The 12,455-nt window shown below is 37.7% G+C and overlaps 1 protein-coding gene across 2 annotated transcripts in view; it reads left to right on the forward strand.

The window, feature by feature from the left end:
* LOC123772480 (pyruvate dehydrogenase (acetyl-transferring) kinase, mitochondrial) overlaps positions 1–11,874 on the forward strand; it is a 66,315-nt gene extending 54,441 nt beyond the window's left edge. For both annotated transcript variants that reach the window (XM_045765686.2, XM_045765696.2), the window contains one exon: positions 409–11,874. In XM_045765686.2, the coding sequence (XP_045621642.1) occupies positions 409–612 (204 nt within the window). In that variant the 3' untranslated portion in view covers positions 613–11,874. The remainder of the gene's footprint in view (positions 1–408) is intronic.
* Positions 11,875–12,455: the final 581 nt, after the last annotated feature.

A 12,455-nucleotide genomic window follows, 5' to 3' on the forward strand; every position in this document is an offset into this window, starting at 1 on the left:
GATAATAAGCTACATTTATGAATTGCTTGTATTCAACATTACCGAGGGTTCATTCTCGACACACAATCGAGAATTCCGGGTTCGAATCCCGGGCGGGACAGAAATGGTTGGGCACGTTTCCTTTCACCTAATGCCTCTGTTCACTGAGCAGTAATTAGATATTAGGAGTAAATCAGCTTGTTGTAGGATTGCATCCTGAGTGGGCTCAGTAATTCGGGCTGGGAAGGGGGGGTAAAACCTCAATAAAAGCCAAAATGTATTTGAATATACTCTGGCTCAGTAATTCGGCCTGGGAAGGGGAGGGGAGGACCTCGATAAAAGCCAAAATGTGTTTGAATATACTCTGGCATCCTGTCCCCCCAACACAATGGGTTATTTAAGTCATCTCATAGTGTTGTTTTCTTTCAGGCACTTTCAAGTGAAGCCAATGAACTTCTTCCAGTGTACAACAAGACTTGTCAGAGACAGTATTCAACACCTGTTCAAACACATGATTGGTCCTCGCAGTCACATTCAGCTATGTTCATTCGGCCATTTTCCACCAACTCCCGGGACAAACTTCATCAAAGAAAGATTAGTTCTGTGCCAGATAATGAACCCACTGTTTCGTAGTAGAAATATACCTCTTATCCGGATGGGAAATAACATTCAGTATAGTATACAGTAATTTGTATGAAATTTCTATTTTACAAATGTGTAGTATATAGTCTGAAGAATGTTGGAAAGAGAAAATTACATTTTCCACGCTTGTGTTGAGAAAATACAATATAGTTTACTTAGGTACAGTATATTGATATACATAATGCATATACATATAATGTATATACATTATAATTGCCTCAAACTCATTTGCTTTAGACATAATTTTTCCTTGACCAAAGAGATTGTTTTTCCTAAAAGTTCTGTAGATGCAGAAACACTGGTTAATTGTTTTAGGCATATCATATGATTTGATAAAAATAGTGAAGATTACATGTATTGCATAATATAACATTAATGCTCATATTTTATTTGCTGTCTTCTTAAGAAAGTAATTAATGCATCATTAACCCTTAAATGGCTCCAATTACTGTGATTACCTCTTGTGCTTGAGTTGTCAAATGAGATTTTATGGGCCAATTAAATTTTAAATGTCCCTAGTAATGCCATAAATTCCAAAACTCTTGAATTTTAAAATCAAGCTAGAAAAATTCATCAGGACAAATGGGGGAGGACATTTGTCAAGTTGCCGGCTTCCTGTCCTTGTCAAGGCCACTAGTTAGTGGCCTTAGGATAAATTCAGGTAAATAATGAGTCCTTCCTTGGGTTGCAGTGGTACTGTATCCCAAAGTGGCTTACCCTGTGGTGCTGTGGTAAGACACTCGCCTCACATTTTGCGAGTGCTTTGGCTTGGGTTCGTATCCTGGCCGGGGAGGAGTTACTGGGCGCCAATCCTTAACTGTAGCCTCTGTTTACCCAACAGTAAAATGAGTACCTGGTTGTTAAACGATTTGGTGGGGTCGTATTCTGGGGAATATTAGGATTAAGGACTTGCCTGAAAAGCTGTGTGTGCTAGTGGTTGTACTAGAATGTAAGAACTCTTGTATATAGAAATAAATAAATAAAAATAAATAAATAAATAGTGGCTGGTAATACAGTAGTAACATAACAGGTGGCTGGAGGCATGGCAGTGGTGTGTGACTCTCCCGGAGCCTCATTTTCACTCCCAAGCGACAACACAAAATTGTGCATGGAGACACTACTGATACTACTCCCTAATGTTAATGTGGACATGGCACACATACAAGTAGAGCTTCATTTGCTAAGATATGTCATAGTGAGAGTGGTGACAAGCACTGTGGTAGTGGTGGGGTAGAGCAGCAGCTCCAGTTACATTGGCTTGGGAATGTGGGGACAGTTTTGTTCCAAATATCCTTAACTTTGATGGTACCCATGTCAGGGGTCGGCTGGTCGGCCGAGCGGACAGCACGCTGGACTTGTGATCCTGTGGTCCTGGGTTCGATCCCAGGTGCCGGCGAGAAACAATGGGCAGAGTTTCTTTCACCCTATGCCCCTGTTACCTAGCAGTAAAATAGGTACCTGGGTGTTAGTCAGCTGTCACGGACTGCTTCCTGGGGGTGGAGGCCTGGTCGAGGACCGGGCCGCGGGGACTCGAAAGCCCTGAAATCATCTCAAGATAACCTCAAGATAGGGGGTGACCGTGATGAGAAATATTAACTATTTTACAGGGTACCGTATTTTGATGAAGGGCTTGTGGACCACATGGTGTGTGAGACTAATTTATAGGCCAACGAAACAATGAAAACTGGGGATTTACCACCTCATTCATGTCAACAGGAGACAAATATCCATAAAATGTACACTGTTCTTGTACTGAGCATATTGATGCTACATTTACAGAAACATGTACTGTCTGATTACTGGAGCATGAACACTGCTCCTCTGACCCCCCTTGATCAGCAGGTACATATCACAAGACATTTGTCAGTCTTTTCAGGTGTCTACATTTTACAGATACACTCCAATGACACATGATAAAATGGATAAATTGTGGAAAATGAAGCACATGATAGCAGATTGAACGCAAAGTACAACAAATTATATGTACCTCCACTGAAGGTTGTAATTGATGAATCACTTGTGCTGTTCAAAGGGACATGTATAGTTCAAACAGTACATATTGTACCTTCAAAACTTCCCAGGTTTGGTCTGAAAATATTTGCGTTGTGTGATTGTGAGATAGAGCTTGTGGGTGACATGATCCTCTATTTTGGGACCAATGTGGATGTTGCAAAAGATAATCACCATGTTTATTCCAAGTGTTGTGGTGACCCACTATTGCACAGAGATACATTTTGTACACCAATAGTTATTACACCAGTCTACATGGTGTACAAGTCTTTGTTAAACAGTCCCTGTGGCGAAGTGGTAAGACACTCGCCTCATGTTTCTTGAGTGTTTTGGCTAGATTCGTATCCTGGCTAGGGAAGAATTTACTGGGCGCCAATCCTTAACTGTAGCCTCTGTTTACCCAACAGTAAAATGGGCAGTTAAACGATTTGGCGGGTCGTATTCTGGGGATTTTAGAATTAAGGACGTGCCCGAAGCACTATGCATACTAGTGGCTGTACAAGAATGTACGAACTCTTGTATATATAAACAAACAAATAAATACATCTAGCCAAGTACTCGCTGGAGCATATTACAAATACTGGTATGTGGCACAGTGAAGGCAGGCAGGAAAGAAATGTCTGTGTTTCACTCTCCAGCAGTGCAAGAGGCAACAGCCTACGTGAAGACTTTGTAAGAACAAAGAGCATAGAGAAAAGAAATGATGATTGGTGGCAACAATTTGTAAAGTGTGCAATGTTCCACTGTGCATAAAAGGATGATGTAAATATTTATGTGGTATGAATATGTAACGTTAATTCCACTATCTTGACACGAGTTCATTTCACACCCACACAAAAAATTATAAACATAAATAGAAAAAATAACTTTATTACAATGCTGCAACACAAGCATGGGAAGGGTGGCAGTCAGTAGACACTTAGAGCAACCAGTGCCAGTACTCATCCACCCAGCTTACAAAATGGTATGACAACACACAGATTTCAACCCTTCATTACACCCAAAAAACCAGGAGATTTTTTTTTAATGTTTTCCAAAACATCACCGACTCATTTTAATGATATAAAAAAAAATTTGAATTTTGGTTTCATGTGCACCATAATGTAGGAGTTTTAATTAGCCGAGCCATTTAAGGGTTAAAGTACTAATAATTAGTTTAAAATTGGCAGCTTCTTGGTATAATGAGACAATGAGTGTCCATAAGATCTCCCTATATTTATGTAGTGAATTGTTTGGTAAACAGACTTTTCTCTTGAAATCTATTTAAGTACAACACCTTGAAATTATGTAAGTTTTCCTTAGCACGTTATTTATTATATGACATGACCACGTATCTAATTAACTTTATTCTGGTATAAGCTGATTTTGTTTTAGCACTTTATGTTGGGTCATCAAGCAAAGCAGTCACCATTATAAAAGTTATTTGGGTTGAAACGTAAACTGTGTTTAAATAGTTATTGAATTTTGTGCCATTTAGTTTAGGTATTTCCCATTGTCATGAACAGGAAGCTTATTAGACTTATCAATGCTCCCCCCCCCCAACCTCTCTAGAAGGAAAAATGTGCCCAAACATCTTCCTATGTGGGAACTGAACCTGGATCCCTTTGGTTGTGAACCAACGCATTGACCAGCGTGCCACAGTGTATATTCTTATTTAAATAATTATTGTAAATAAATATACAGTGTAGTCTCGAAAATCTATATTAATTGGTACCAGACCCATTCCGAACTTTGATAATTTTTATTATTTTTTTTTAAATTTTGGGTGCTTACGAAACTGATAGAAGGCATATTTTTGTGTGTTTACACCCTCAAATGTTATAAGCAAGGATATTTATAATATAATAATATATACAGATATAATAATTTAATTCTGTACAGTACTTGCCATTTTGTTAAGATCAGTTTTGTCATTGTACACTGCCTCATTAAACTCACCAAAATTTGTACCACTAAGCATTTTTCTCTGATTTGTAGCTGGCCACCTTCAGGTTATCTTAATCTCTTAGGTTGTCTTAAGGCATTGTGACCATTGTGAGCTTTGATAGTCTAATCATCTCAAAATACGCAGACAGTTGGGCACTGAAACTATTGGTAATTAATTCGTAAGAGGAACCCATAGTTGGCATCAAGACCACTGCTGGTTAGACAGTGATGTTTTTGGCCTCAGAGTATAGTGTTGACTAAGGCTGTATATACTGCTGAGAGAGAGACAGAGATGGAAAGAGAGAGATAGAAAGAAAAGTGGAAAGAGAAATGGAGAGAGAGAGGGAGATAGAGATGGAAAGAGAGAGATAGAAAGAGAGAGATGGAAAGAAAAGTGGAAAGAGAAATGGAGAGAGAGAGAGGGAGATGTTTTCCTGGTGAGGGTAAATATTCTAATGTTTTCAGATGGGCATTGATTACATTAAATTAAAAGAAAGCAATCAGAATAAACCAGAGAGCATTAGCATGGAGTGGCTGAGAAGTGCAGACATAGCTGGCCCTGGTGCATGCCAGTGGTGTAGGAGAGTCGGAAAGTTTTTGTAGTGTTGAGTGACACATTACAGTACTGTTTTTTCTGTGGAAACAAAGCCACACCTTATTGAGAAACTGAGCAAGACATGACTTGTGTAGAAAACAAGCATAGTGGAGTTATTTATGCTAATATTGTCGTCACCATCATCAGAATGAAGGGGTATGAGAAGCTTAAGGTAGCAGGAGAGTAAGTGACCAATGATGTTGATGTTTATGATCTCAAACCAGTCAGAGGGCAGCAGAAACTGGCACAAGTGGTCTTTATGTGGTAATGGGTCTTTGCAGGCTGACACTGAAGATAAGAGCAAACCCAAGAGTACAGACTGGAACTGACCTCCAGCTGACCTCCAGCTGACCACTACTACTCACTCGGTCAGGTGGTGTGTGACATTGAACATCTGAGTGGTGAGGGACTTCAAGAGTATCAAGATCTTCCTGTTGATTGAACAGATTTGAAAATATTAATCCAGATTACTGTACCTCTTTAAAAAGTTCAATGTAACTCTCAAGAGGAAATGGCTTCAAGTCACACTGTGGGACAAACAACAGATGCTTTTTCATCCATAGTTTAATATAACCACAGAATTGTTTAGCCTAAATGCTAAGTTCAAAATCTAACTAGAAAAATCCTCAGGAATGAGCCAATCTTTGACCAGCTGCCAGCTTCCCTTCCCTGCCAAGGCCACTCGAGATAGCATCCCTCAGGTAAACTCAGGTAAACATGTCCTAACCTTCTCATCGGGGGCAGTGACGATTTTCTGAGGTGTCGTACACTGCATCCATTGTGAAAATAGGAAGGATGTACGAGTATCACGCAGCATCTTAAATGGCTTTTGTGCAGGGAGAACATGACCTACTGGAGTCAAATCTTAGGCGTGTCTAGGGATGCTGGAAGCTTGAGCAGCAACATATAGCGTTTGTTACTGGTGTTCAGACTATTTGAACTTGATAGGACTTGTATGAACTTGAAGTTCATACTGTCTATTTGATGTGCACAGGATGTGGGGAACATAATGCCAACTCTTAAAATCACCCATGTCGTGTTAACTCATTATCTCTCAAGACAATGGGACTCGAGTGAGCTCAAGTAGTTTAGGCAACTTTATAAAATAGCCAGACATACTGTATGTGCACTGAAATACACAAACAATATATAATCATAATAAATTTTAGAGTGGTACAAATTAATTCATAAGAGGAAGACCTAGTCAGCATCAGGACACTGCTCTCAGAAAGCGGTGCTAGTGGCATCAGAATTCAACATTATCTGAGAGGCTGTAGGTTCTGTCAAGAAGTAGAAATGAAAGGTGATTGTTATGGTGAAGACTCAAACTTTCAGTTAGGCATCAACTGCCTCCTAAGGCCACAGCCATAGACCCAATGAGAGGTAATTGCATTGAAACTGGCCAAGATTAATCACCCATGGACCAGCATATATATAATAACAAGATTCATCCACATTAGCTCCAGACCTCTGGAGTTGATGTAATTGTAAATGTAACAATTCCCACTAAGGTCTGATTAAGATCTTTTGTGGCATCTGTAATTCTTGTATGCAATGGTGCTCACAGGATGAGTATTGGGTGCACAGCCACCTCCAGCAGCAACAGTCAGGGGATCAGTCCTACCATATGCCAGCCAACTGTAGGTCTGGCTGTGCCAGTAGATTTTCATATTGTGGTTTGTGAATGTAACCAGTCCTTGTTCATGTATGTGGTGTAGGAGAGGCTGGGAGCATTTGGGGTGTTCAGTGGACCTGAACTCCACAAACAGAAGACTGCCAAATAATCTTCAATACTGAAAAATGTACTTTGCATGAAGAACAAATACAATACATACAACTACTGTACCACCTTAATAACATGATATTGAAACTAATTGAAAAGAGGAGAAAAAAAACAACCAAACCCTAGGAATATCAAATTAACATCTGATATCAAGGAAAAGAGAGTGGTCATTCGTCAATATATATCCAAGAAAGAACACTTTACATTTAAAGACAAATTAACTGAAAAAGTGTGAATCAACCTAAACCTTCCCAGAAGTCAGTGAAGTCTCATACCAGGGAAGGCTGAGGGCCTCTTGAATAACAGCTGCCAATAAGGCATTATACTGCTGGGTCCCATTACCCAGTAAAACACTGAACAAATTATAAGACATTAATTTGGACTGCTTCTTTCAGAAGCCCAATGTAACACAAGGAAAAAAATTCACAATGAAATTGCCACAATATAGGACAGGTAACAAGTGATGTTCTTTCACCCATAGGGTGATAAACCCATGGAATAGCCTACTCACCAAAACTAAATAAAAGACACTGCTTCAGTTAAGCCACCCTCTTCTTACCCAAATGGATTTGAACTACAGTAATGTCTGCATTTATGGATTCAGCAGGTAGGCAATTTCATGGGTTTGTAACCCTATGGATGAAAATTCATCATCTATTTTCTGTCCTACATTGTGACTTCTTGAGCTTGAAGCTGTTGCTCCTTGTATGTGTTACAGATGACTTCATAAAGAAGTTGTCTGGAGTAATATCCTCCAACTTGTTCAGTATTATAAAAGTTTCAATGAAATGAGCCTTGTCATGTCTGGATTGCAGTGTTGTTTGCCCTGTGGCCCTCAACTGTTCATGGTATGAGTCAACTTTACTCTCTCTATCCTGCCAATGATCTCTAAAATCTGCTCTGCTTTTTTGTTTTTGGAAGCATTGCTAAAACTAACACCACACTTCTCTGCAAGCCACCACACTTCCCCCAGCCACAACCACTTTTCTACATCACTTTTAGTTTTTCATCAAAGATACTGTACTGTACATTGTTTTTTTTGTTTTTTTTTTTAAGAAATTTACATAAAAGAGTATTATGGTAATGTATGTGTCTGAGGTGGTCAGGGGCAATGATTCAGTTTTAGAATATGGCTTAAGTATTTTCTGACATATCATGTGTTTTTGTGATTTTATTGATCATTACACGAAAGTCCTATGACTTAGAGTAATGAGCTAACATCACATTGGCACCTAGGAAAAGATGCCATGGTCTAGGCACATCCTGTATGGCAGTACTGTACTAGACCATCTATACAAATATTTCATAGGCCTTCTAACTGTATTGGAGGCCTACCATATATAGCATAAGTAAAACAAAGAAACACCATTAAAGACAAAGGAATAATATTACAAAAAATATATGAGCGGCAAGTATTAGAATATTGTACTGTACTGAGTCAGTCCAGATCTTTCCTCACCTGTTTGAAAGTTCAGTCTCTTTCTAAACTTCCAAATATTGCTCTGTCAGTAAAAAGTGCAATAACAAACCACAATGAATCCCATAGATTATGCAACATGCATAATTCAACCACCCGTGGGTTGAAATCTACTCCTAAATTCAACCACCCAGGAGCCAGATTCACGAAGCAGTTATGCAAGCACTTACCCAAACCTGTACATCTTTTCCCAATCTCTGGTGGCTTTGTTTACAATTATAAAACAGTAAATGAGCTCCAAAGCACCAGGAGGCTGTTTATAACAATAACAACAGTTGAATGGGAAGTTTTCATGCTTGTAAACTGTTTAATTAATATGTAACCAAAGCAGTCAAAGATTGGGGAAAGATGTAAGGGTACACATTCGTAAGTACAGTGTACTTGCATAACTGCTTCGTGAATCTGGCCCCAGGATATCAGGCATCCATTGACCCGATACAAAAACAAATGACTAGAAAACAAAAAAACTAGCAAGTGCTTTTTTTTTGCACACTGGTATGTACAAGTACATTTAGCAAAAAAATACAGATAAAAGTGACAGTGAGGTCTAATAAAGACAATAACAATGGTTACATATGACTCGTATCTTTCAGTTCTCATATTGGCAGTCTGAATGATATCTTAAGAACATTTTGAATGTTCTGTGACGAAAGACTTCTATCAGGTTTGGCACCTTCTTCTAATAATTATTTTATTTATTTCCATGTAGCACTGTAAATTAGTTAGTTTGTTTAGTTCATTTATTATGCACCCCATACTGTGAATGTTGTTGTATGTGACACTGTAGTGTGAGTGCAACTACCATGTAACACTGTAGTGCAAGTACTGTACAGCCAAGAAACATATTATGGTGATGAAGTAGCCAGTGTCATTTCCTCCACAACAATAGTGCTACCATAGACAATAAGGCCAGCCAGTCACAAATCACATGAAGAGGAGGTTCGTGTGACTTGCTTTGAAAAGGATTTGGGGATTTGGGTTGTGATATCAGAAGATCTACTTACTACCTTTTTATGAGGCCATAAACGACTTGAAAGGCAGAATTAACGAATACTGTATGAGAGAATTTAATCATTTCGGTATCTGAAGTAAAGTTAAAACAAGTACAGTAGTTAGTTTAGTTCATTTATTATGTACCCCCATTCCCATCCTGTGGATGGTAGTGGAAAGGGTTACAGAGGCACATAATGGGCTCAGGGACTGAACCCCACAACTCATTTAGCTAAGCAAGTTACAATCTTGATGAGCTAGTTACAAATTTCAGTGCACATCGTCACGGATTTGAATTATGAAAAGTACTGTACATATTTTTGTATCTGCACAAGCAAAGGTGCGACTGGGGAAAATGCTCTTGGTATATCATGGGCATAAATTCTTATATTTGAGATATTTTCTGCCTGGTTAATGTCAAAACCTTTGCTTGAAGGAGTGATTTGAAGTCAAATAATGTTCCTTGATCATAAGAAAATCATTCACAATGTTGAAAATATCAGCTAATGTTTCAGAAATTGGTTTATGAAACAAACACCTGACATGATGGGGTGTACACTGCCAACACATGGATAACAAGAGCATTTTAGTTTACCTTCCGACACATATCATTCACATGATCTTTCTCAAAACTGTACTTATGAGGTTCTTGTGAACAATTTTTTTTTTTTAGACAAAGCTCCTGTTTCCACATGTGTTCATTTAGACAACATTGTCATTTTTTAAAGAAATGCTTATCCCAGACCACTCTTGTCATAGATATGAAAATGTAATTAGTTAGCAGAGAAAACAACACAGTTATGACCCCTTTCTTGAAACCTCCATCTTGAAAAATTATTGTTCAAGAAACAGGTTGAAACTAAACAGACTAAATCCTGAGGACCTCTATTCTGTAATTACAGTACTTAATGCACAAGAGAATTCTTATTTTGTTTAATCTCTGTATTAATGTAACTATAAACTTAATAAAATTCTTCACTGGAGCTGTACACTGACGAGAAGTGTGCTGCTGGTTATGGATCAAATAAATCTAGTCTGAAATGCACGTAGTGTATACAGTATGCTTTCCTTACAGGGATCAGTTTTATCTTTAAATCCCAATAATAAGGCTCTTAACTGTATGCTGACTGTGTTCGACACTAGTGTTCCTAGCAGTGGAACTCCCATGGCACATCATCTTTAAAATTAAAAGCTATGTAATGCTGTAACATAGCACTTTGGTCAAGTCTTACTCTAGGAATATCAAAAGGATATTTATTTCTGGTGTGGTGTCCATGAGTTCTATTGCAGCCCACTAGGAAGCACTTGAGATCAGGATTGGCATTGCAGTTTAGGGTTTTAAAGATACAATGCAAACACTTGAGAGTATGTGCAGTGGCTTGATATTTAACATGTTCAAGGATTTCACTAAGGGAGCAGAGTGCTGTCTGGGACTGGAGGGTATTATTGCTCTAATTGCTGATTTATGTTGAGTAATTAGGGGTCAAAAGTGATTAAGAGTGGTAGATCCCAAGGCACAAATACCAGAGGTGAGATATGGATAAATGAGTGAATAATATAGAGTTACTAAGGCAGAGCGAAGTATGTAGTATCTGATTTTGGAGAGAATGCCTACTGTTTTAGAAATATTTTGGTTATATTTTGTATATGACAATGTAAATTCAGTTTGTTGTCTATGTGAGCACTGAGGAACTTCCCATCTAATCTGCTCATAATTTAGGTATATACAGTACTGCTGTAGAGCTACATATAGATGTTTCTGTAAGAATACAAGCATAATGCTATGTATAGATATGTGAATAACACTGATTATACGTATATACTGTATATACATACAAGGATGCAGAATTTCATTGTGAGCATGTATTACTGGGAAAATAGGAAATATGAATTGTTGACTTGTTCATTAAACCACAAAGTATATAAAGTGGAGGCACTTTCCTAATATAAACATTTGAAAACAGAGATATTAAGATGTTGGTCACACGTTGCTGCTTTCTGTACACGCAACATCTCATGCTTAATAATCATTGCATATGTTTATCATCTGCATACTCTACTCATGAGATCGTTTCACAAGAGATGCACTCAAAACATATTGTATATATTTGGATTAGTTATACTGTATCTACAAAATATAATAATCATGACTTAGAGTGGGAAAGATTTTATATATTCCCATAAAAAAATAATGCAAATGTAAGCACTATAGCGGTCAAAATTAACTTGAGTGTATCAATAAAAAAAAAGTATTGTATTTCATAAATATTTCTATCTTTCAGAGCTTTTAAGATATCTCGAAGAGGTTATTTTGAACTATTTTTGTATTTTGAGACAAAGTAAACTCTGCTTAAATGCTGCTAATAAATCTATGGTACAGACTTATTATTCTTGCAGTAATGAGGCTTTTACATGTAAAATATGTTTGCCACTAAATAAAATTGCTGTTGCAGTTAATGTACTCTACAATTCTTTGAGCCTTTCCCTCACCTACGACAATTTAATAGTTCTATAATTCTATACCCTTTTGAAATGGATCAAATGAATTTAATAACAAAATCAATTAAATCAAACTACAGTATGCCCAATATAATTTATTGCAGTTATAGGTTAGAAGGGCAATTAAGTTTGCAGCATGGCTGCATTAATTTTGTTAAACATCTTTGGCAATAAGGAGCAGTTTATGGGGAAATTTCTGAAAAGAGGAATAATGGTTCCTAATTATAGATCGAAGAGATCTTCATTACCACGTAAGGGGAAGAGCAAGTAGTGTTGTTATTTTAAAAACTATATTATCACATGCAGGCCTATAAATAAGAGGCAAACAAAATCAAAAAAGGAATATCTAAAAAGAAATTATATAATAATGAACAGGCAGCTTGGTTTTTCGAACAGAAAGATCATGTATTTTGAGTTTTCAATAATTAGTTTTAATGATAAAGCCAACAAGATTTTACAGGGTAGAACTTTATCATCAAGAGCACTTTGTCATGGTCAGGGGGCTCGCGTACGATTCCCAGAGGTCAGTGGGGGGAGGGGGGTGCCTCTGTCTC

Source organism: Procambarus clarkii, chromosome 14 (assembly GCF_040958095.1).
Source record: "Procambarus clarkii isolate CNS0578487 chromosome 14, FALCON_Pclarkii_2.0, whole genome shotgun sequence".
NCBI lineage: Eukaryota > Metazoa > Arthropoda > Malacostraca > Decapoda > Cambaridae > Procambarus > Procambarus clarkii.